This window comes from Pteropus medius, unplaced genomic scaffold, assembly GCF_902729225.1.
Source record: "Pteropus medius unplaced genomic scaffold, Ma_sr-lr_union100, whole genome shotgun sequence".
Taxonomy (NCBI): domain Eukaryota; kingdom Metazoa; phylum Chordata; class Mammalia; order Chiroptera; family Pteropodidae; genus Pteropus; species Pteropus medius.
This window is the reverse complement of record NW_024355205.1, coordinates 35,886,671-35,912,983: the sequence shown is the minus strand read 5'-3', so window position 1 is coordinate 35,912,983 and position 26,313 is coordinate 35,886,671. Positions and strand designations below refer to the sequence as shown.

Here is a 26,313-nt window from a genome sequence, read left to right as displayed (position 1 = left end):
GCTGGCCTCTCCTCGTGACTGAACTCCTGGCAGAAAGGCCACAGAAATGACTCTGGGCCCTCCCCAGTCACAGGGAGGCTCATGATGTCCTCCTGTCCCATCGCTGGCCCTTGTAAGCCTTATTTCAGGAGGACTGGTTAATGACTACAACCCAGGATGTTCCTATCCACTGATGATGGTCAGGTCACCCTAATGGAGGAAAAGCCTCAGTGCGAAATAGACAGCAATCTGTGTGCAAATACATGGAAATTGAGTAATACTGGTTCAAAACTTTTAATTTCTTATATGAATGTTTATTTGTGCGATCTTCTTCTTTTTGTAATCGCATTCTAGGTTTTTGGAAATACATTCTTTGCTTAAAAAGAGACCAAAACCTGTTAAAAAGTACTACCCTGGAAACCGCACAGATAGTACAGCGTGAAGAACGCTCCTGCGCTCAGAACGCACAGCTGATCTTCATACATCTCAGGAAAGTCTGATAAAGCACGACAGGTATGCGTCCATTCATTTTAAACCATTTTCACACAGGATTATTTTTGGTCTGGTCTGCCTTGTTACAAAAGCAGAGTGGAAGACAACTGAGTGTGGTTGGCCACTACTCCAAGAAAATACTTTGATAAAACTATGATTTGATTTAAATTAATAAATTAGAGATAGAGAAAATATGGCATTAGGTAGATTTTTTTAAATTAGGTAAATAAACATTCTAGAAAGCATCTATTAACCTAAATAAACCATGTCGTTTAGCATAAAATCCTGTTCTTCCATTTTTCCATGAGATCACTATTGACTTTGTAACGTCGTGTGGCAGAGTCACAGTTTTCTGTTCTATAAGTCTCTCTCCAGTTTCCAAGTTAACAGCTTACTTACGGGAAAAACATTTATTATCCTGTGGGTCAGGAGTCTGGTCGCAGCCAGGTCCTATGGCTCAAAACATCTCTCAAGGCTGCAATCAGCATGTCAGTGGCGGCTGCAGTTAACTCAGGACCCACCAAGGGGAAGATCCAGGGTCTGTGCTCACTCAAATAGCAGGCGGGCAGATTCCCATCCTCGCTGGCTGTTGGCTTGAGGCCTCAGCTTCTTGCCACACGTGCTGCTCCGTGCGTCGGCCCGCAGCATGGCAGCTGGCTTCCCTCAGTGCAAGCAAGTGAGAGAAAAAGAGGGGAGAGGGGTTGATGGAAGTCAGAGTCTTTTGGTTACCTTGTCTTGGAAGTGATATCTGAGTCACACTCAGGGAAAGGGACCACACACGGGCATGTACCCCAGGAAGTGGGGATCGGGGAGCCATCCCAGAAGCTGCCTAGCACACTGAGTGTGCACTCCAAAGACAGCTTCAGAAAAGTGAAGCGGGCGACTTACCTGATAACCCCACCCCACCCTTCTGTCACCGGAGGCACCGGAGTGCACCAGAGCGACTGTATGTGCAAGAATCACCTAGTTGTCTCCCCAGCCAAATGGATGTCTGCAGTCAAGTGATTCTTACCACCCAGTAGTCAACAGTGAGGGTACTGCTTCTGCCGCTTAGTAACCAGCGACGAGGTCTTCTCTTGTAGGTGGTCCTGACCACCTTTGGCTAAAATCAAACAGTGCAGACTGAGTCCAAGGGAGCTCAAAGGAGTTCTTCCAGAAAGATTCAGGGATAGAGCTGGTTTGGGAAGTTAAAGCATTGTTTGTTTCTTCTAGCGTGTAGTATCGTACAAGGGGAAATGCGCCGCCTCGGCCTGGGTGCAGAAGGGGCTTCCCAGGTGCACAGTCCCTAGGCCTTCAGCAGAGCCCAGGACTTCGCTCGTTTCCCAGCTCTTTCTCTCTTTCCTCTTTCTGTTACATTCTCTCTATATATATGCATGTATAGATATGGGTAGCTATATATATACATTCGCTCTTCCCACTTTTACCCCAAGATTTACCTTACTTCCCTAGATAAATAATGAACAGAAGGAAACCTTCCTTAATCTGATAAAGAAAAAAACCTACAGGTAACATCATACTTAATGGTGAAAGACAGGATGCTTTTCTTGTAGGATCCAAAACAAGACGAGAGCTCCACTCTCCCCCCACTCCTGTTCAACATCGTGTTAGAGATTCTGGCCAGTGTAGTCAAACAAGAAAAAGAAATCAAAGCGTTCATATGAGAAAAGGAGAATTAAACTCTCTTTATGGACAGATGGCATAGTCTAATGGGATCTACTAGAGCCAAAAAGGAGTTTAGCAAAATTGTAGGATGCAAGGTCAATATGCAGATATCAATTATATTTCTATATACTAGCAGCAAACAATTGGAAATTGAAATCAAATGATAATCCCACTTACAATAGCAATACAATACCAGTTACCATTCAAAAATATGAAACATTAGGGATAAATGTAAGAAAAGATGGAAGAGCTTTGCATATTGAAAACTACAAAACATCACTGAGAGGAATTAAAGAAGACCTAATAAATGGCAGGTGTGTCTTATCCGTGGCTGAGAAGACTCAATTTTGTCAGGGTGTCAGTTCTCCATGAATTTATCTATAAACTCAACCCAATCTCAACCATAATTCCATTAGGCTTTTTCGTAAGAATTGACAAGCTGATTCTCAAGTTCCTGTGAAAAATCAGGGGACCTAAAATAGCCAAAACAACTTTGAAAATGAAGAACAAACTTGGAGGACTAACACTACCTCATGTCAAGATTAATTCTAAACCTGCAGTAACCAGAAGAGTGTGGTATTGGCATAAAAACAGGACTAGATCAGTGGAACAAAACAGAGCACAGAAACAGGTCCACATGTGGACATCCCAGTTTGCATAAAGGCACAAAGGCAATTTGGTGAGAGAAGAATGGTCTTCTCAGGAAACGGTGCTGGAACAACTGACGTCCTTATGCCAAAAAACAAACAAATAAAAAAAACTTTGATCCATAACGATTAACTCAAAATGGATCAAAGTAAACTCAAAACTATAACACTTCTAGAATAAAACAAGGAGAAAATCTTTGTCATCTCAGGTTGTGCAAAATTTCTCAGATGTGACACCAAAAGGACCACTTTAAAAGAACAAATTGATAATTGCACTTTATCAAAATTAAAAACGTCTGCAGACACCTTTTAAAAAATGAAAACACAAATCACAGACTGAGAGAAAATATGCGCAAACACGTCAAACAAAGACCTGAATGTAAAAGAGCTCTGAAAATGTGACAGTAAGAAAACAAACAACCCAGCTTAAAAAATGATCACAAGATTTAACAGATACTTCATCAAAGAAGATATGAGAATGACAAATAAGCATATGAAAAGCTGTTCGACATCAGGAGTCATTGGGCAAATGCAAAGTAAAGCCACAGTGGCCGAAAAGACTGACCAAAGAAAGTGTTAGCAGCGATGTGGAGCAACTGGAACTCTCACGCACCGCTGGTGGGACGGAAAGTGGCACAGCCACTTTGGAAAACAGTGTGGCAGTTGCTTCCAAATTTACGTATACACCTATCATATGATCCAGCCATCCCACTCCTGGGTATTTGCCCTACTGAATGGATAAACGAATTTCAGTATAGTCATACGATTGGATACGACCAGCAATTTTTTTAAAATAATGATGAACTGTTGATATACATAGTAACACAGATGAATCTCAAAATAATTATGCTGAGTTAAAGAAGCCAAACCAAAAAAAAAGTACATACTGTATGTTTCCATTTATATAAAACTAGAAAATGCAAACTACTCGAAAGTGACCAAATCCAGTGGTGGGGTGGGGCTGGGGTACAGGGAGGGGCAGGAGAGGGGAATTACAAAAGAATCCAAGGAGACTTTTTTTAGCGTGTAGTTAAATATAGTAAAGCATAGGTTCATTTTCCTGTCAGTAGCTATTGATGTAAAAAGTCTTTTCTTCTGTTAGGTTTACCATGTCTTTGGCTGATGCGACAGAGACCCATACAGATGAGCATTTCCCCAGTGTGGGCCTGGAAAACGATGGGAGGCCTGCGGATCGCAAGAGCAGCCCCAGCACAGCCGATTTTCCAGGGAACAGTAACGCTTCCGACAGGAGTGTCGATTATAGCAGATCTCAGTGTTCCGGCGGGAGCTTAAGGTCGCACTATGATTATTCAGAAGACTTTCTTTCTGAATGTTCAGAAGTGACTACTAGTAGAAATTACTTAGAGAAGTCTGTAGTCAAAGAAATAACGGAGAAGAAACCATTCACTGTTTCTAAAATCTCCCAACCTAAAGGTAAGAAACAGAATTTCCCAGCCAAGACCAAATTTCAGTGATGTTATTATTTAACATACTAGTATTCGAAGAGGCCCACATTCAGTTTTATTATTTTTCTGTATTGTAAATGTGTATTTTAAGTGAAGTTTTACTTTATAGGAGTTAGGAAATAGAAATTAAGAATAATTACGAAGTAACAGAAAGTAAGGCTTAAGATGTACAGCCTCGCCCTCCTGCACGGCTTACTCTGCTGGAGCCTCCTACTGAGGCTGGTTCCGTTTTTAGTTAACAGGTGGCAATGCTTGGATTACACTGGCCTCTTGCCTTTCATCTCAGCAGAAAAAGCATGGTTTGCATCGCCAACAAAATGTAAATTCCTGTCTCAACACTTCAAGAAGATGGTCTCCAAGGCCGGTGAGGCATATTGGCTAAGATAATCTTTTGAAACAGAGATAGTTCAAAAGGCTGCTGATAGTGTCATTTCCTTGTGGATTTTAAAAGCACCAACACCATCAACTCCCGACTGTCCAAGCCAGAGTTAACCTCGCAACAGCCTAGCTCTGCTCACCCCCTGCCTCCCTGCCCAGACTGCGACTGCTCCCTGGGCTGACGCCCGACCCTGGCGTTCAGCGTGGCCCGACTCTCTGCCGCTGTGACCAGTCAACAGCTGGAAAACACTTAAGAGCCTCTATGTGTGGGGCACATTTGACTGTCACACGTACCCATATTCTCTCACCATTGGCCTGACTAGGACCCTCGGTGCTACTTCTAGATCATCTAGAACCTTCAGCTCCCTTTCTTCCTAGCTAGAGAGCAGGGATTCTTACTCTAAGACCCACGTCTGTGAACCCCATGGAATCTGTACGTTTCTTGTGTCTTTCCGCACTTGTAAACTTTTCCCAGGAGAAGGACCCGTAGCTTTTAGCAGATGGCTGTAAGGCCAGAAGCCCCTCTTGTAGAAGGAGGGTGTCCTGCACCCACCAGCAAGGCCCAGGGCAGAGGAGAAGCCCAGCACCTTCTTTCCCCCATGAGAGGCTCAGTCGGAAGGCTGTTTGTGGCGTTAGGAATTTTTATCTCGATACTCCTGCAATGGGAGTATCATGGAAAACACCATACATGCTCCATAAAAAATACACCCCCCAAAAAATAAAATAAAATAATAAAATCAATCCCCTACATTCAGAAACAGGCTCCAAGGATTTATGACAAGGGATCATGCACCTATGTACTACATTTTATATTGAGTCTAAGTCTTTGTGGGACTGTGTGAGAAGGTAGTTAGCGTTTATAAAACTCTTTCTACAAGAAACGAGCTGCGTTTTGAGTTCTAAGCACCTTATAATTTAACTTTTTAAAACCGATTCCTCATTTATTTTTTCCACAGCATCTATTGTGTTCCTTATGCAAGATACCTGTTCGTAGATCGGGGCGACCTAAGTTAATTCGGCCTCCTCACAGCGCACTAGAATTCTAAAGAGCGTTCTTGTGTATGAACACTGAAATTATTTTAAACAAATCTTGGGTGCATCTTTCACTCAAAATTTATTTCCCTGAGGATCCTTACATCAGTGTTTCATGAACTTAAAGCACTGTAACCTCAAGCTTTGTCACAGAATGACAAAGCATGTCCTTGGTTCATCCTTCCGTTGTTCCCTTACAGCTCATGTCTTGCAAGTGTTTGCCGAAGAGACTAAAGCAGCAAGTGACTCATTTAATTCTAACCCAAAGCAAAGAGGCTTCATGTTTCAGCCAGCGCAGCCCCTTCTGATGTGCAGGTTCCACATCTGTCCCCTTGTCTCATATATTGAAAGTAGATCTCTGGTCCTTAGGGGCTGGGAACACTGGACGAGAAACCACCAGTATAGACTCAGAATTTACCAAAGGATAAGAACATCAGAGATCATTTTCAATTCCCATCTTAGAAAAGCAAATTTTATGGCAGAAAAACAATAAGGATGAAATGAGGACTTCAATTTGATAGGATGTTTGCTTTGGTCAAATCCTGGAGGTTGACTGTAATCAATGTAAATAGCAAGCAGTTTATTTCTGCAATCTGATTTTCAAATATTGGACATTTCCTTCTTTTGTAGGAAATGTACTTTCAGAACTCTTTTGCTTACATATCCTTTTTGATGTGTTTTGTCAATACGATGCCAAAACGTGCGATACAGTCATTCCCAAAACTGGTATACCAGAAAAGAAATTCATTTACTGCTGTTGGTTGTGGGGACACTTTTTGCCCTGTTGTCTTTAGTCGGTGTAGGTGGAAGACCAAGGTAGTGTTGAAAGAGGCAGCCTCTGGGAGCTGTGGAGACCAGAAAGGGGGGAGGCCCCCCCGACCCTCTTCTTACCCCATCCTTGGAGGAAGTCGCCAGCTCTATGAAGGGGAAATACAGAGTAGACAGGGCAGAGGGCAGAGCCAGCAGAAGCAAGGGGGAACATGGAGCAGAACCAAGCCACGAGGATGGAACAGAAGGCGAAGCCGAAGAGCGAAGGGACCAGGAGAGGGGACGAGACGAGGCCAGGGAGGACAGGGGAAGGAACCGCATGCGCAGGGCGGCGCGCTATGAGGACAGCTGGGTGGGGGCGGGGGTGGTGCCTAGGAAGGAGAGGAAGGAGTGCCCGCACGTTCTGGGGACTGTTAGAAGAGCACGTTGCATTGTAAGCGATGAGAACAGGGCCTTTTTGGTTAACTACGGACTTAAATGTACATGTTTTTGGTGAATTAATATGAGTGTTTTAACTCACTCAATGGTTTAAAAATTAAGTATCCTAAGAGTAGTTTAATCATTCAGCTGAATCTGCCTTAACTGTGTGAAATGACATAGAAATTATAAGTTTTGCCATTCTTATTATGTGTAGGTTAGGATAATGAAATATAAAACCATTAAGGATTAAACCTGATCTTCATTTTCTGTATGCTTCACAGCTATGTGAGTATGTGTGGTGTGTAGAGTATGAACTTGTTCTCTACCACTCAAATGCCAGGTGGCACGTTTACCTTTCTGAATCAACCTGACTCATCCCTTCCCACCCGCCCACTAAGGCAGACAAGAAGTTCAACCTCAGGCGCAATGTGGGAAACAGAGGTCACGTGGAGGGCCTTGCACAGACAAGAACATTCGAGGAAGGGTCTCTGGCCCTCCGTTCTCATCATGTCTGTGTTCCTTGCCCACATGATGCCTAAAAGGCTGACACCTCCTCTTTCCAGAGCACCCAAGCCCCCTGCGCACAGCCCCGCCTGGGGCCTTGGCCAGTGCCCTCAGGCCGTGGGCGTGAGTCCCCAGGCGCCCACTCCTGCGGACTCTGCCCACTCTCCCATCACTTGAACGCACGCGAGACAAGAGCACAAGCCTCTCCTGCCCACATGACCCACCAGCCCTCATCCTTCTAGGAGCTCCCTCTCCTCTCCAAGGTCACGCCACCCAAGACCTGGAAGGCACTACAAGTTAGAGGTCAAGCTCAGTCATGCTGGGCATGGCGTAGAACATGACAGCCACCACCCACCCCTGTTTTAAAACCCAGCCTGATCCACATCCCCTGGGTTTAGGGCTCCCCCTGCCAGGGCCCAAGGTGTTTGAGTGGCCTTGACATAACCACAGGCACTTCCACTGGCCTTCTTAGTGGGTGGCGCAGAATATGGCCTGCTCTGCTTTCCAGTTTTCAATGTGCTCAAAAGCCGACTCCAAAATACTCAGACTCAACCATACCCCCTGCTAAATTGTGACCAGTGGAAAATTAAATACCATGGGAGGCATAGCTGGAAAGGCAGCCCATCAGTTACCGATGCGATACAGATAGTGTGGTCGTGGTCAAATCCATACGGTCTGTCAGCCAGGATTCAAACGCTTGACCCCAGAAAGCACCCTCCGCTTCTTCTGGCTCACTGTTCCCATCCCAGGCAGAGTCGCCTTTCCCACAGCAGACGTATTAAGCCCTGTCTCAGAATGTGTCCACGCTCGGCCAGTAGCTTAAGGGTAGGACTCCAGTGAGGCTGGCCATGACCTTCCTTTCTCTCTCCAGGATGAAGACTAGATATTTTAGATTCTGGAATCCAGATTCAGTCTCTCTCAGAATATAGATGTACTAGTATGTACACACACACACACACACACACACACACACACGCACAGATGTGCACATATACATAAGTATCTATCCTAGATACGGAGCAGCTGTGTAGGCACACAGACCTGGGTTCTGTCTCTCCACTGACTAGCTGTGCACCCCTCAACAAGTGACGTCACTAAACATCAGTTTGTTCATCTGTAAAATGGGATGATAATACAGTGATGCTATGCATACATCTGACATACTCAAATTCAATTACGTAATCTTGGTGCTCATATGCTTGCCGTGAGATTGTTTAGATACTTTTTATTTAAAACAGACCCTGATCGCAAGCTCCTTAGCTACTTTACTCAGTGCCCAGGCAAAGTAAAGTAGGAAAAACAGCCTGTGTTGGACCTATTGAGACATGGATTATCTGTATGTAAACTCTAAGCAGGTTAATGGCTTTTTAAGGGTCTTTGTGGATATATGAGATCTTCATATATAATGTTGAGCTCTAATATTACACTCTACCTCATAACATTGTCAGAAGACTTAAATCAGATAACCTATATAAGGCATTTAGTTTAATGTCTGACATATGGTAAGCACTTAGTAAATGCTATTATCGTGATTTTTAATTTAGCTTTTATCAAATAAATGAGTACAGGTTTCAGAGTCAAAGAAGATCTGGTTTCCAATCTACTGTGTCCCTATGTGGTTTGTAAACTTGGACAAACAACTTAAAATGTCTAGCTATGAAATAGGCTACAACTGATCTTAAAGAATCATATTAAATGAGAAATCTATATATAAAATACCCAGCCTAAGCTTAGGTATTCATTAAACGTTAGTTCTTTCCCCTTCTCATTTTCAATTAACATATATATGTGTGCCAGGGGGTTATGCATGCAATATGCATGCATATTGGAACAGCTGCATTTCTATATCTATATATACATATATTACTGGTAACAAACTGGATTATCTGCTTACACAGGCCAGAAGGAAATCTCAACTGATAAAAAGCACAACTGGAATGTATCATTTTTAAATTCTAAAATCAATCTGATTGCCCAAAGAAGAGATGCCATGACCCATCGCATACTCTCAGCAAGACTTCATAAGATTAAAGAACTAAAAAATGAATTATCCGATATACATCGTAAACTGGAAGCCACAGTCGTAGAAAACCAATTTTTGAAAAAACTTCAGATTAGGCACTTGAAAGCTATAGGAAAATATGAGAATTCACAAAATAACGTACCTCAGATTATGATTAAACATCAGAATGAAGTAAAAAATTTAAGGCAGCTGCTCAGGAAATCCAAGGAGAAGGAAAGGACCGTCTCCAGGAAGCTCAGAGACACGGACTGCGAGCTGCTGAGGACCAAGGACGCCCTGCAGGCTCTGCAGAAACTCTCCGAAGACAGAACCCTCGCGGAGAGGGAGGAGCTCACTCAAAGCTTGTCTGTGCTTACGACGAAAATGGAGGCAAATGACAAAAAAATACAGGTCTGTATCTTCAGAGGCCTAGAAATGTTAAGTTTCCAAAGCGGATACGCAGAGGGTGCACCTCGTTCCTCGCCGCTGTCTAACGATGCGCTGCCCCCTTCCGGGGTCGCCTGGATACGGGGTCACCTGGACACGGGGCAGGTAGCGGGCTTGATGGGAGGACAGAAATGGCCAGCTGGGAACTGGAAAGGTCCGAAGATGATTGTCCTCTAAGCCCGCCCAGCCGCCGGTGTCAGTGGACGTTTCTCACGTGCTGAAAGGTTGCATTGTGTTGTGTTCTCGTGTTGTGTTGTGTCGTGTTGTGTGAGACCTGTCTTAGAAACCAACCCTCTGCTTCAAACTGTTTATTAAAAAGGCTACCGCCCCAAAAACCTAAGGTGCCTCTCTTCAGTCCCTTTGCTGGCCGCCTCCCTCGGGGGTTTGTCCAGTCACTCCTACCAGGACATTTCGATACTTTTGAAATAGAAATTCCTCCCAGATAATACTCCTGGGAACAGAGAGGGAAAAAGGAATTAAAATCATCAAAGAAATGAATAGGTTGATTTTCCTCAACAATACACAGCTGTCCAAAGCTTGGGGGTTCCATTGTAAGGATGATTTGGGAGAACACCTCGATTATATCAACAATTCTGCCTATTTTACATCAGTTAGTTTTTGGTCTCTATAGACATAAAAATATAAATGGAATTAATTTACTGTTAAATTCCTTAAGACAATGGTGAAAGAAGTATTTTCTATGATCTTGAACTAAGAAAATATCAGATTCATTTCATTCACTTTTTTATCTCTTTGGTAAAATCCTCCTCTATTTTCAAAGAGAATTTTCTCACATCAAATAGATATGTGAGCTACAGAAAGTAACGAGAACCTCTGTTTTCACTCGTATAAGACACCGAAGTTCCCTTCTCTGGGCTTTTAGGTAATTAGCATATGTCATGTAAAAGTAAAAGTATTTTTATCTCATCCACACATTTTTACATCTACATGTTTAAGCAGTTAATGTTTCTATATTAACAAAATCGAAAAGAATTCAAGAACTAATTGACTGTTTTCTTATCAGAAGCACTTGGTTTTATGAGAAATTCCATCTAGTTGTAGGGCATTTGGTTGGGGATAAAAATGTTCGTTGGCCCAAACACGTAGGCAATTGTTTTAATGTTAATAGTTTAGGGAGTGGGACTTTAGCGATTATTTCATCCTTTTAGCTTGTCATATTTCAAACTTTTCTTTAATGAGGAAGTGTTAATGTCACAATGGGGGAAACCACACTTAATGGAAAATAAAAGAAAGAAGAGCCTCGGCCCACGCTCCGCTCACGCCCAGGCCGAGGAGTCCCCCCGGGCAGCAGCGAGCGAGCCCCACGTAGAGATGGGCGCAGGCTAAAGCAGCCCTTTCACCGTCACAGTTGGTCCATGTGGCTGTGGCTCTGTGAGTCCGCAGTGCGACTTCCCATCGCAGTGATCGGTCATGGTCCACGATGGTCTGCACTGATGCTAGACACCCCCTTAGAAAGAGAGGCTTGAGAGGCTTATAAAGAATACAGCCGGTCATTGAATAGCATCATTTCATCTGACGTCGTGTCCTTACAATGTCGATGAGAAAAACACGTCCCACAGCCATGCACGCGAGGGGAGTCGGTGCCCGCCTCGTCCCAGTGTGAGTGGGTGTGGCTGTTGGGTGAGGGGCCCTACGATGGAAGAGTAGAAGGGCGTCCTGTCCTGGGCGGGTCCCGCCTTGTCCCCCGAGCTGCCTGGAAAGACGCTGCCCAGCCACCACCCTGAACTGGAATCAGCAGGTCGACAAAGAATTATCTTGTTTTTAATTTATCTTTCTTAAATGAATGTATAGCTCACATTTATTTCGATGTTTAATATTAGAAGTGTTTTAGGTCTTTATTTAGAAGTTTGGTGGTGTTTTTATGACCAGAAATATGCCGTAGGAACTTAACTCTAGTTTGTATCAATTAGCCTGTGGTAACACTGGTTTTGCTATACATCATTTTACATAAAGTCACAGTCTCCAATAACCCACCCAAGACATAAGTGAAGACTTAGCGTCCACTATGCCAACTTAGCAGAATACTTCACTTTGGCAGAACTGATTAGGTTTAAAGGGTGACCTTGATTTTATTTATTGATTTTTCAGAATCCATTCAAAAAAAAATTTTTTTTATCAGATTCTAGAGTATAGAAAACATTAGATTCAAAACATATGATATTTATTCCCTAGAGTTTGGGTCTGGGATTTTTTGGCTTTTTGGGTGTATGTTTGTTTAGTTCTAATAATATGTCCCTTATGCAAGTCATACACTAAAATCGTATTAAAAATTTGCACTTCTCATAAATGTAATAAGTTCCATTACAATTGAAGTTTTTAATAAAACTACACTGGTTACATAGTGGTTGAAACATATACTGTTTTCAGAGCTTGGAGAAACAGCTGGGGCTGAACAATAAAGCCTTCCATCGGCAGCTGGCTGTCGAGAACCAGAAGACAATAGCAGCTCAAATGGCTACAAAGACCCTGCAGATGGAAGTCACACGCCTTCAACAAAAACTTAAGGTACTTCTTTTAAGGCCAAATGCAACAAAATTTGTGAAATTCTGCTTCTCAAAATATCAGAGTTATCTATGCCTATTATATCTCTAAATTATTTAACTTTAGGAATACATTTCTCAAATTAACTTTTTGCCCTACAACCATGTGAATGGATAGAGGATTTGAAATTATTAAAATGAGTTAACGGCCTGGTGAATGTGTGCCGAAATTAGAAAAATGAAAGCTCTATCGTACTTATTAATAAAACTTCCTGTTATTTTTATTTCATCATAGGAAGTAATATTATTATATTTTGTTAATTTTTTAATGGAACCCAAAATAAATTTTTAAATTTAAAAATTAAGTTATAACATTAAAATGTGTAGGGTAATTTTAGTGGCCTATAGATTTATATTAACATTTCACTTGCAAAACTGTTCTTTACAGTGCACTTTAAGGGAGCATTTGAGAGCTTGCTCCCCAGCACATGTCATCAATTTGGCTCAAATAAACTCATAAAAGTTCAATAAATAGGCTTCCAGTCAAGATGGCGGAGTAGGTAAATGCTGGGCTTGAATGCTGTGCTCCCATGACAACATCAAAATGACAACTGAACTATGGAAGAGCCATCACTGGGAGTTGCCTGAAGTCTAGCGCAGACTCACTGCTAACGACTCGCTGGCTCCCGCCAGCACTGGGGCTGCAAACAAAAGTTGCCAGGGACACACGGGAAGAACTGAGTCATCTGCTTCGGGGCAAGGGCTGAGGGGCGGCTCTCCCCGCCGTTTTGTCCCTTCGTTGCGCCTGCCCCACCGGCTCACAGACCTAGGCGGCTGCCGTATCTGCGTCACCATCAACATAGTTAACACTGGTCCCCGGCCTGGTGACTCCTTGAGACCCTCCCCCTCCCAACGTACAGGCCCACCCAGGCCGCTTCCAGTGGCTTTTCCATATAAACAGCCCGTCTTGGCTCAGGCTTCGAACTTTCCTAAAATCTCTCAAAGGTTCACAAAACCCAAACAAGCAGCATCTGGCCTCGGCGTGCCCCATACCGCTTACTGAGCAGCCCCAAGCCCAGCAGCAGTGGCAGAGGCAGCTGGCCTCGGTTTGCAGCTTGGCCTCTTTAGGCATTTCCAAGCCCAGCATGGGTGATGGCCATCTGCGGATTGCTTGGTGACTCACGCCTGGTGTCCCTGGGTGAGTTACAGGCTGCAGCTGAACTTGGCCTGTGACATTCGCCCCTACCAGGAGGCCCCAGCCTGCATGTCCAGTGGACAGCTTTGGTCTGAGCCAGAGCACCACCTTCAGTCACGCCTGAGGACGACACGCCCAAAGGGCAGACTGGGCAGGCACCAGAGTCCTGCTAAAGTGAATCCTGCTCTGTAGGGTCGGTCCCTGCACAACAGCTCCTCTACTGGTCACAGCCAGTCATCACAACCAATCAGCCTGAAGGCTAATCCCTCCCACTGACATGCAAACGGCAACCCAGGCTCAACTACAACACAGGATGATGGCACACACAACCCACACAAGGGACACACCTGGAGCACCCAGCTCACGTGACCAGGGAAGACTGCCTGCCACTGGGACCCACAGCACATCTATTACATAAGGCCACTCTACTAAGACCAGGAGACATAACAGCCCTATACAATACATAGTAACAAACACAAGTAGGCAGCCTAATGGGATGCCAAAGAAACGTATTCCAAAAGAAAGAACAAAGCTCCAGAGAAAGAACTAAACAAAATGGAGACAAGCAATCTGTCAAATGCAGAGTTCAAAACACTTGTTATAAGGATGCTCAGTGAGCTTAGGGGAACAGTAGATGAACTCAGTGAGAACTTAAACAAAGAGATAAAAATAAAAGTGGAGATAGAGAACATAAAAAAGACCCAGTCGGAAATGAAGACTACAGTAACTGAAATGAAGAATGCCTTAGGGGGAATCAACAGTAGATCAGATGAAGCGAAGAATCAAATCAGTGATTTAGAAAATAAGGTAGCAAAAAACACCCAGTCAGAACAGCAAAAAGAAAAAAGAATCCAAAAAAATGACGATAGTTTAAGGGGCCCTGGGACAACCTCAAGCATACCAACATTTGCATCTTAGGGATACCAGAAGGAGAAGAGAGCGAAGAATTGAAAACCTATTTCAAGAAATAATGATGGAAAACTTCCTTAACCTGGTGAAGGAAATAGACATGCAAGCCCAGGAAGTGCAGGGAGTCCCAAACAAGATGAACCCAAAGAGGCCCACACCAAGATACATCATAATTAAAGTGCCAAAGGTTAAAGAATCTTAAAAGCAGCAAGAGAAAAACAGTTAGTTACCTACAAGGGAGCACCCATAAGACTGTCAGCTGATTTCTCGACAGAAACTTTGCAGGACAGAAGGGATTGGCAGGAAATATTCAAAGTGATGAAAAGCAAGGACCTACAACCAAGATTACTCTACCCAGCAAAGCTATCATTTAGAATCAACAGAGAAATAAACAGTTTCTCAGACAAGAAAAAGCTAAAGAAATTCATCATCACTAAACCAGTATTACAGGAAATGTTATTGGGACTTCTTTAAGAAGAAGAAAAAAGATAAAAAGATAAAAAATGTGAATAATAAAATGGCGATAACTACATACCTAGCAACAATTACTTTAAATGTAAATGGATTAAATGCTCCAATCAAAAGAAAAAGATAGAGCGGCTGAATGGATAAGAAAACAAGACCCTTACATATGCTGCCTACAAGAGACTCACTTCAGATCAAAAGACACACAGAGACTGAAAGTAAAGGAATGAAAAAAGGAGTTTCACGAAAATGGAAACAAAAATAAAAAGCTGGGGTAGCAATACTTAAAACAACAAAATAGACTTTAAAACAAAGGCTATAACAAGGGACCAAGAAGGACCCAATTATCCCACTTCTGGGTATTTATCTGAAGAAATCGAAAACATTGAAGGGGCATGAGAATCCGTATGTTCATTGCATCATTACTTACAGTAGCCAAGATATGGAGGCAACCTGGGTGTCCATCAATGGGTGAATGGATAAAAAAGAGGTGGTATGTATACACACACACACACACGCACACACACACACGCACACACACTCTATGGAACATTACTCAGCCATAAAAAAGAATGAAATCTTGCCATCTGCAACAACATGGACAGATCCAGTGGGCATTGTGCTGAGTCAAGTAAGTCAGACAGAGAAAGACAGATGTCATATGTGGAATGTAGAGAACAGGATAAACAAACAACGGAAACAAGCTCACAGATACAGAGAGCACTTTGATGGTTGTCAGATTGGGGCGTGGGGTGGGGGAGGGGATTAAGAGGTACAAATTGGTAGTTACACATAGTCATGGGGATGTAGGGTATAACGTGGAATATAGTCAGTAGTACTATAATAACTATGTATGGTGTCAAATGACTACTGGTTTCATTGGGTGATCACTTCATAATTTACATAAATGTCTAATCACTGTGTTGTACACCTGAAACTAACATATTATTGCATGCCAACTATAATTGAAAATTTTTTTAGAAATTAAAAAGTTATGGGAAACTCAGCAACAAATAAGCAAAGAACCCAATTTAAAAATGAACAAAGAACTTGGATAGACATTTCTCCAAAGAAAATATACAAATGTCCAGTGAGCACATGAAAAGATGCTCAATATCACTAATCATTAGGGAAATGCAAATTGTAATCTTAGTGAGATACCACTTCACACCCATTAAGATGGCTATTTACCAAAAAAAAAACCAAAAAACAATAAAACAGAAAATAAATATTGCTGAGGATGTACTTCCTGACTGATGTACACACCACCACCTATGGAGCACTCTGGCCTCCCAAACTGGACCTAGATCTGATTAAACATTCAGACCTAACTACCAAAGTAAAAGAAACCCAGGCAGGGGAACATGATAAACAACATCTCGGGGATGCAATCAGCAGCATCAGACTGTAGGAAACTCTGCAGCACAAATAACCCAGATTCTACAAGTAAATAGCAAAGAGAAACAAAGGAGTTGAGGATAGAATTTATAGATTAAAAGAGGCTATGAGAAAAAGTCAACTAAAAAACAATCTGACTCAAAACAGGGAAAGGACTTAAACATTTCTCCAAAGAAAATATAGGAATGGCCAAGAAGCATATGAAAAGATGCTCAACAGATCTTTAGGAAAATGCAAATCAAAACTATGAGATACGACTTCTCGCCCATTAGGATGGCTGCTATCCAAAAAAAAAAGTATTGGCAAGGATATGGAGAAATTTGAACTGTTGGTGGGAATGTCAAATGGTACAGCTACTATGGTCAACAGTATGGCAATTCCTCAAAAAATTAAAAATGCATATGATCCAGCAATTCCACTTCTGGCTATACCCAAAAGAATTAAAAGCAGGTCTCGAAAAGTTATTTGCACACCCATGTTCATAGCAGCGTTCACAATGGCTAAAATGTGGAAGCAACCCGAGTGTCCATCAGCAAATGAATGGACAAGTGAAATGTGGTATATGTGCACAGTGGAGCATTAGGCAGCCCCCCTTTGTCAAGACAGCACAAGGGGGAGAGCGTAGACTCCAGCCCTTGATGGGGAGTCACAAGGTTCTAGAAGAGCATATGGGACCAGAAACACTGCTGTTGCAATTTTAGGAAAAGACAATCCGTCACACAAACACAGACTTTAATACTTGAGCGTGGGAGGGTATGGTCTCAAAGGTCGACACTTCTATTTCTGTACCTTGAAACTCATTTCAAAGTCATTCGGTGGTTCATTCCCGGATTTCGGCACCAACACACACAAAAAAGTCATTCGACACCAAGTCTAGGCCCCAAGTCTAGGCCCCGCACCATTTCCAGAATCTGAATCAGTGTTAAGAGGATGATATCAGCCTTCCACAGCTCCCAAACGTACTGCACCCAGCTGTCATCCAGGCTGCAAGCTTCCCCCTGCCAAAGAAATCGTGTCTATTAAGACATTGTCCCCTCTGAGTTTTGGAAGCTGTCCGTGCTGACCTGAATAAAGTTCCACACCATAACTCGACTTCCGCTTTAACACGGACCTGCTGCTCTCCGAGCCTGTGCGTAGCCTTTCCCACAAATATTCCACAAGCATTTGTGAGCCTCCCTGAAGGCGGATTTTATTTCTCACTGTTTCTCGTGATTAACTGATTGAACTCAATCGCACGAGTATCCTGGATTGCGTTCTGAGCCTGTCGTCTTCCGCTCGGGGCCCAGCTCTGTGGGTACCTGGACTTAAGCCTTTGTTCCCATTACCTCCATCTGACCCGGCCATCCCTGCGCCAGCCACCTGTCCGTCAGCAGTTCTCAATCTGCCTCCTCGCTCCCTCTGCTGCTGGAGTACCTACTGACCCTCTGAGGATCCCCATCAAACCAAGAGACGTAATCGAATTTTCCAGGTAATCAAAACTTGGCCCTCTAGGCCCAGCAATTGCACTTCTGAGTACTTATCCAAAGGAAACCAAAACAATAATTCGTAAAGATCTATGCACCACAATATTCATGGCAGCACAATTCGCAATAGCCAAGATATGGAAGCAACCTAAATGCCCATCTACAGATGATCGGATAAAGAAATTATGGTTCATATATACAATGGAATATCACTCAGCCACTAAAAAAAAATGAAATGCTACCATTTGCAAGGACATGGATGGACCTAGCGGTTATTACGATGAGTGAAATAAGTCAGAGAAAGATAAATACCACATGATTTCACTTATATGTGGAATCTAAGGAACAAAAAGAACAAACTAATCAAAAACAGACTCACAAATGTAGTGGACAATTTGGTGACAGACAGAGGGGACGGGGTTGGGGGGCTGGAGAAATCGGGTAAGGTTAAAGAAGTACAAATTATAGTTGATAGGTGGTCAGGGGATGGGGAGCATGGCATATGCAGTCAGCATTAATATAACGGCTAGGTAGAGGGCCAGGGGAGGGAGGGAGCAACTGGGGGGATCGTTTTATAAACATAGAGATGTCTAAACAATGTACTGTACACTCAAAACTAATTCAAATAAATAAATTTAAAAAAACAAACTTGGCCCTCTCGACATCTAAATCTTTTTTCGTGTCTTCCCCCATCCCTGAGGCCCTCGCTCTCGGCTCTTCCTCTCTAACCAGACAGCGGGACACGCCCTTGATGCATATGCCCACCTCTCCTTGACTGGGGCTTTGACTGAATCCCGGGGGTCTGGAGTGAACAGGCTTGCCTCTTGACGTATGCGGACGAAGGAGTGTTTGGTATTTAATTAGATATTTTTTCCCCCCATCAACAAGCCAGGATTTCAAATCTTTTGTTTTGCTGAGACTTTAAAAAGTCAATATGGAAATATAAAGCCGAACAATGCTATAGACTTTACTCACCCTGCACCTGCTATCTAAATGCAGCCCCGCCTACTAGAACATTCCGAGATGAGGGAGACATTCCCGTCTTCACTGGCCGACACTGTGCTCACCAGTCACAGGTAGCTACTGAGCACTTGAAATATGGGCAATGTGACCGAGGGCTGAATTTTTCATTTTATTTTATTTTAATTAGCTCAAATCTCAACGTGGCTAGTGGGCACTATTGTACCGTGCAGAAGAGCAATGAACTTCATGGCACAGGCTCAAGGGACAGAAAAAAGTGAAAGAACCTGGCTTGGAAACTTTCCAAAAATATTGTCCTTATCACAATACTTTGTCACTGTTAAAAAGTACTTTCTGATGTCAGGAATTGTATATAATGATATGACCTATTTCTGTTTCTGCTAGAATTATAGATTTTATTCAGAGAATACTGAACTCACGTAAATTGCTTTTTAAAAGAAATGAAGGTTGTTAAAAGCAAGTATTTATAGAAAAATTGGTATTGTGGTTTTCTTTAGGAGAAGGATCGAGAGCTTGAAATTAAAAACATCTACACTAATAGGATACTTAAAAATTTACATGACAAAGAAGATTATCCAAAAGGTATGTTTTAATCATTTTTGCTCAAAATCTATTCTTAAGTAATTAGTCAATTTTTCTAACTTATATCACCATAATAATGGATATTTTTAAAAATCATTTCATTGGGCATTGGAACAGTTTTTGTGATTCTAGGAAAATAATGAAACTGCGCCATGGTTGAAACATCTAGAAAAGCATAGAAATACTTTCCTGCGTTCCCATCTTCCCATCTTGCATGTTCTTACTTCAGGAGAAATGAGAGAACTTTTCAGTTTGAAGCAAAACGTCTGCCAAATTTTGAACTTCCTAAGAATATCTATTAGCCAGTGTGTGGACTTTAAAATCAACTTTATTTCGGTACAGTTCACCTCACTAAAAGGCATCCATGTTAAGTGAGCAATTAGTGGGTTTTGACAAGTGCTGATACCCACGTATCCACCGCCCGGGAAGATACAGGCCATTTCCATCTCCTCCAGAAGGTCCCTCGGGCCCCCTTTGCAGTCAGTGGCCCCATCCCTGGCCTGAGGCGACCACTGAGTCCCTTAGGTCACAGCAGCTGAGTCGGCCTGTTCTAGAATTTCGTTTAGTCCAGCATAATGTTTTTGAGACCCATCCACGGTGCTACGACTACCAGTAGTTCGTACCTTTTTATTGCCGAGTAGTATTTTTCTCTTCGAGACAGGATGTACTTACCTTCCACCCCAATAAGAGCCCCGGCTGGAATACTCTGCTCAGAAGAGTTACGGCAGGGACATTCACCCTGCTTTAGTAGAAGTGACCACGTGTTTATTTTTTAAGGCAACAGCCTCAAATTTCCCTGCTTGCCTTTGCTGCCTCTGGCTTGTAAACCAGAATAACAGCCAGCAGAGGTGATGACAAAATCGACCATGGGGGCATTCAAAAGGGATAATGAATGCTTCAGGGAAAAGGCAGTCTCAATTTCGCGGTCCTGCCTCTTGGCCTGGGCCCGCTAACCCTTGGCAGGCAGGGACCACGACACCGGAGATGGCGGTCCTTGCTCCCTCAGCTGCACGCCCGCAGTTTTGAATCCCGTGAACAAACAGGGACAGCCGTGCCCTCGATCAGGGATGCCGACCCATCCTAACGCCAGCTTGCTTGGGACTCTACCACGGTGATGTGCATAACCTTCGTGGCCCAAAATAAGACACAACGAGCCGAATGGTGAGGTGGGGGAGTGAACGTGGTAAATGTTATACATATATTGGAAGTTTTTAGAAAATATCTAATGTACTTTGTTTTGCTACATTGCAAACTTCAGTGTTATTTTACCTTTAAAATCAATATTGCTTCCAAATATAAGATCCATTTCTCATATACAAGGTGCCTGTTCTGTAGTTTCTTCAACAAAATCAGTACAAGCAGACAGGAAAAAAGTTTCATTTACAACGATGAGACACCAGGAAACCCAAAAATCAGAAGACGTTCCATGTTTGATGACTCAGGTACAGCAAATTTGAAATCTCACAATGTCTAATTAAACATAGCTTTACAAAAATAAATTAGGCTATAAACAGTCACTTGTTCTACACAAAAAGTATTTTTACTCATTGAATGAAATACAGTTTTAAATGATCTGTACCCCCCGCCCCCAAAATGTGTTCTGCTGCTTTTCTAAATTATAGGGTAAAAAGACAGCAGGAAACATTGGTCATAAAGAAAAATCAGCTGAAATCATCCGTGCGATTCCTCACTATATCAGTAAACTTCTAGAGGATTCCAAGAGAAAATATGAAGGTCAGTGTAACAACTTTAAAGTCTCCTTTACTCTGATTTGATTTTTTGTAAGCTGTGAATTACTGCTGTATGCTGTGGGCGTGGACAAACGCGCACCTCAGACGCGTGGATCCGGTGGAAGGCGCGATTATCAGGCGAACCTGCGCGGCCACCACGGTGCTGGAGACGCAGCTCGCGGGGCCCCGGGGATCTCCGCGGGCCCTTCGTTCGCACGACGCGCTCCGCCCGCGGGAGCCTCGGTCCCCAGCGCTGCGCTGCGCTCGCCGTCCCCGGCCTCGTACACGAGTGTCCTAAACGGACGCCGTTTTGCAGAACCAAACCCAGCTGAGGGAAGCGCGCGCTGGCCCTGACGGACAGCAGCCCCGAGGGGCTAAGCTGGACGGAGGCTCCGCCTCCGCGTCCCGCTGTCCAGGGGCTCCGTCTGGGCGCGGAGAAGCCACCAGCTCACCCCGCAGGCAGGAGGCCGGCGTCGCCAGAGCTCCCGCCGGCTCCCGGGGGCAGGTCAGAGCGGACGCTCTGTGGCTGTGGGGCGGGAGGGGACAGAGAGCCACATCTGCCGCAGGCAGCGGTCAGCACCTGCGAGGACCTGCCCAGCTGGCGCCGGCGCCGGGAGGGTAGCGAGCAGGGTCTGGCAACGCCGGCCCTCTATGCTTAAGCCCGTCCGCCCCTGCCCAGTGGCCCCCCTGCCTCTGTGACATCCTGGCACCTCCCGACCCCCGCTTCCCGCAGGTTCCGTCACCTCCCCCGACTCAGTGGTGGCATGTTTCCTAACCTCGTCCTCTTTCTTGGTAAACACCATCATGTCCACTAGCTTCTTGAGATGGGTGCACTTAAGGCAGGTGTGCGTACCTTTGATCTGGAAATGTCACTATTCTACCCTTCACTAATAATTGGCTACAAAGAAAATTCTAGGTGGGAGACCCTTTTCCTTCCCTTAACATTGTTTTCACATTTAATGATTGCTGAGGGAACTCTGCGTGAAGCCGCGCGCGCTGGGCAAGCTCGGCCTCCACGGGAGGAATGGCCACTGCCACCCGGGGCTGGGGTCACACCTTAGTGTGGGGCCCCGCTGGCCTCGGAGCGACGTCTGGATTACACAGAGGCGTGGCGGCACCCGCCGGGGCAGTTTCGTGGAGCGGACGGACACTGCGTTCCCGTGCCTTGGGTGGTCACTGGTCCCTTCCATCACCCGTGTCGGCCTAGAAAGCTTTGTTTCTTCTCTGGAGTGTCAGGGAACTTCAGAGGGAAGGATACGCTCACCGCGCACTCTTGAGACACATTTCTTTCTCTCGCTAGAATTCCTCTCTCATTTTCCTGGAGTACAAATCGGCAATTTTATTTCAGAATGTGTTCACGTGAGACAATTCGCCCGCCCTTTCGGCCTTGTCTACACTCTGCCCCAGAACGGCTGGCCGAGCCGGTTTACAGACAGTGGCCTGGTCTGGTCAGGTCGTGGCGGTGGACGCGTCTGTGCCTGCCCAGGCCTTTCCCAGGGGGCTGCTGGTGCCTGGCCCCGGGGAAGGGCAAGCCCGTGTCCCCATCCACAGGCCGTCCCACTTGGCAGCGGGCTGGGAACAGCTTTCCTGCTGAGCAGGTTCGTCCACGTCATGACACCGTTCACCTACCAGGACCCCGGTGACAGACGTTTAGGGGGTCTGGCTGTTGCTAACCCATGGGGATGCCGCGGTAAGCATCCCCACGCTGCGTAGCTCTGTGTGTGTGTTTTTAGGACTTTATGGTTTTATTACACACACACGATGTGCACACAAGCTGTCTATTCATTTCTTCAATGTGCAGCCTGGTGTCGGGACTGCGACTTCCCACAGTGGCTTTGCGGTCCGTCCAGGTGGCGGGGCACTCTCAGCACAGTGAGATTCGTCGCCCGTCCAGCTTGGTGACGATGACACTGCGGACCAGGAACTTGTGAAAGCCGCTGGCGGCGAGTGCTTTGTGTTCTTGTCGCCGGGCATCCGGGTCTGTCGGCGCCTCTGGGGTCCCTTGGTTGCGCTTGGTTGTGACATACCTGTCTGACTGGTGCCGGGTGAACCTCGTGGTCCTCCTATTGACCGTCTGGGCTCTGAGAGCAGCCGTGTCGCCGAGTAGGAGATGGCTGCCACCTCCGTAGGCGGCCGGAGGAAGAGACTGTGTGTTTTTACAGGGTTTGGTCCTAGAAGTGACGTTGTTGAGTCGAAGAGTATGCTTACTTAAAATCTGGAGACAGCCAAATGGCCACCCACATAAAGCTACACCAATCTGTACACCCACCGAAGGGGAACGAAGCTTCCGACTTGCCCATATTCTCTGGAAATGACTTGCCAATCGGATGGGTGAAAAACATTCTCATTTTAACTGGCCGTTTCCAAGCTAGTGATGTTTGAACATCCATCACTAATTTTAATTAAAAAAAAAATTTTAATAACTTATGGGCAACTTTTAGTTCTTTTACAAATACCATTTTTCTTTGGGTTTCATGATTCTTATTTTGGAATGTTCTAGAATATAACATTCCACGCTTGTAAATAGCGCCCTTCCCCCTACTCTAGTGCTGCGTGCGTTTATTTTCTTACCTTTTTGTCATTTTAGTGTGCTTGTCAGGAGGTGTAAATAAGTATAGTAAACATGCATGCCATCTTGAAATAAAAGTCCACTCGTTTTAAAGACCTATGAACTATTTTTCTGACGTAGATTTCTCAAAGGAAGAGGAATATATGGAAGTACAGCCACCTCCGGAGAACATGGAAAGACAGAGAGAGAAAAACGACGATCCAGAAAAGGAAACCACTTTCACCAGAGAACAAGAAGGACAAGCAGAAAGAATTCAAGTCCTTCATCCTGAACGGGAAGACGAGGCGGCCCCAGACACCTTTCCGAGCAGCCTACAGCCCCGCGGCGCGGATGAGGCCCCGGGGAAGGGCGCTGCTCCGAACCCCAAGCCGCCCGTCAGGCCGAGAAAGCACTATTCGTTCACCGAGGCCACCGAGAACCTGCACCAGGGGCTCCCGGCCTCGGGCACGGGCCACCGCACAGGCCGGCGCCGCCCCGCAGACGCGGGCCCGGGGCCCGCGCCCCCCGCCGCCGCCTACGAGCCCTCGTTCTCATTCGGGAAGGCGTCCAGGACCAAAGCCAGAGAGACCACGTTCAGAGAGAAGAAAAGCAGCCTCATGGAAGAACTCTTCGGGTCGGGCTGTGTCTTTAAAAGTGACCGCACCAGTCCTGCCGCCATCGGAGGGTCCGAGGACACTTTGAAAAGTATGACGCCGCATCCTCTACCTCCTAGTCAGGCCTCCGCCAGCCACGCTTTCGGAGATTCTAAAGTAACTGTGGTCAATTCTGTTACGTCATCTTCGTCTACAGAAGGAAAACTAAAAATAATCATTTAAGTAAAATCAGTATTCTAAATACGTTCTGGTTTAATATTCTGCTTCTTTTGTGCCTTTGATCTTGTAATTTTAGTCTGTGTGTGTGTGTGTATTTTCAGTACCTGAATTGACTTGAGATAATTAAGGTTTGGTTTTATTTCTAATCCGATTTTTAAAATCCATTGTTTATTAGACAATAACAACATTTCAAATACAAAATGACATCTTTTTTCCCTATAACTGAAACATGTCCATTATCTTCTGGAAGACCGATTTGTATTATCTGGCTTTAATATTCTATGGGACTCCATAGCTTGTAAATTAATCAACCCAAGACATACACATCTCAAACATATAAGAATTATATCAGCAATCAAATTGCATTGTAACTTAAAAACATGGAAGCAGCTTTGAAAGGGTACAAAATGACCAGAAGACTCTCTTTATTTAAAATGAAAAAGCATAGCTAAACTGGGCATTGAATATCCTGCCTTTGAGGGTGACACCTTCCTCATATCCACCTAAGATCCAGTATCTTTCATTTATATTCATTGCATAGCTATACCTTGATCTTTCTGTTCATCTTGTTCTTTAAAAAAAAAAAGCATATTGGTATAATTAGTGTCCACTCAAGCTGGCTGCTCAGTCCTAATTAATACATTCATTACGCTTAGAATATATTAAGTACTCCCAACATTAATTGGTTAACTTACTTTCATTTATTTATAAAAGCGACTTATTTATAATTTAGACTTTACTATCCAAAGATGTTTATAGGTTGGCGTGTAATAGTAACGCACTTAAAAATTGAGAATAGAAAATAAAGTTTTAAAAGGGAGTGAAGAATTATATTGAAAACCAAAGATGGGATAAATATACTACGACTGGCATAAGCTTCGATCTTTATGAAAACTACAGTGGAGGAAAAAAGAGAAGGGGAGATGGGGGGAGAGGGGAGAGGGAGGAGTTAGAATTCTGGCCGGCGATGCCGTGAGATGCGCAGGTGCACGTCATGTGACATGATCGCCTAGCCCTGAAATCTGGAGAGATTTACTAAAAGGATTCTTAGAAATGGTGTAACACTATAATATCACAATGAATACTCCCGCTTTATAGCAGATGGAAGATTTTTCACAGGATCTTTTCTTATGCCTACCCGCAACAAAAGCACAAATCATAACATTAAATCAGAGCTAACTAAAAGTGCTTCTGTACGGAACTTTTAATAAAAATAAAATCTAAGCCCATTACTTTCTAGTCATTTAATTAAGGTTTGTTTTTTTTTTTTAATTATATGCATAGGAAAAGTTATAGAGTAATAAAATGCTAACTTTTATCTCTGAGGAAGGATATTGGCCAATTTTTATTTTTAGTGTGTTTTCTACTGTGATTTTCTATAATGAACATAACTTTATAATCAAGAGGAAAAATGTTTTAAAATAAAAAGAGATCCACTTCCTGTAGTTTGGTAGACAAGGTACTGTGGCACTCCTGCTTTTAAAAAAAAAAAAATAAAATGCTGTATTAACTGTAACAAATATATTTTTAATCAATTATTCGGAGATAAACATTAGTGAAAGGCGGCAGCCAGGGAGGCCGGTAAGCAGACCTCTGAAGTCAGCTTTCCCCTGTAGAGTATTTGCCCAAATCTGGAGAAATGAGCATCAAAAAGAGTCCAGGACAAAATCAGCCCAAACAGGAGCCTAACAGAATGTCCCTCCCACAGAATACAGGACGTCCAGGTCCTCTAGCGTCAATGAGCTAAGAAAATTGTCTAAAACTCTAAGACTCTGTAGCCAGTCAGCCCTCATCTCGTTTGATAGCCTGTGTGGTCCCTCTAACCTAAAACCAAAGTTTAAAGAGCTCTAGGTTGGTAGTACCCCCAGAGCAACAGAAATGCAAATATTCTCTGGAAGAAGAACCCACCTT

General features: G+C 44.0%; 1 protein-coding gene across 1 annotated transcript; it reads left to right on the top strand.

Annotated features, from left to right (window-relative positions):
- The first annotated feature begins 225 nt into the window (after positions 1-225).
- Positions 226-24,405, top strand: LCA5L (lebercilin LCA5 like). Its single transcript, XM_039857320.1, has 8 exons — positions 226-492; positions 3,883-4,214; positions 9,247-9,761; positions 12,186-12,323; positions 19,207-19,291; positions 20,627-20,733; positions 20,914-21,025; positions 23,711-24,405. Exons 2-8 carry the CDS (start codon positions 3,890-3,892, stop codon positions 24,403-24,405), a joined length of 1,977 nt encoding a protein of 658 aa, XP_039713254.1. The 5' UTR covers positions 226-492; positions 3,883-3,889.
- The last annotated feature ends 1,908 nt before the right edge of the window (positions 24,406-26,313 follow it).

Bases quoted from the DNA above. Each gene is read 5' to 3' on its own strand.
- LCA5L (XM_039857320.1), top strand. From the start codon at position 3,890: ATGTCTTTGGCTGATGCGACAGAGACCCATACAGATGAGCATTTCCCC. The intron at 12,324-19,206 runs GTACTTCTTTTA...GGTTTTCTTTAG, and splicing joins GCCTTCAACAAAAACTTAAG to GAGAAGGATCGAGAGCTTGA. The intron at 21,026-23,710 runs GTCAGTGTAACA...TTTCTGACGTAG, and splicing joins TTCCAAGAGAAAATATGAAG to ATTTCTCAAAGGAAGAGGAA.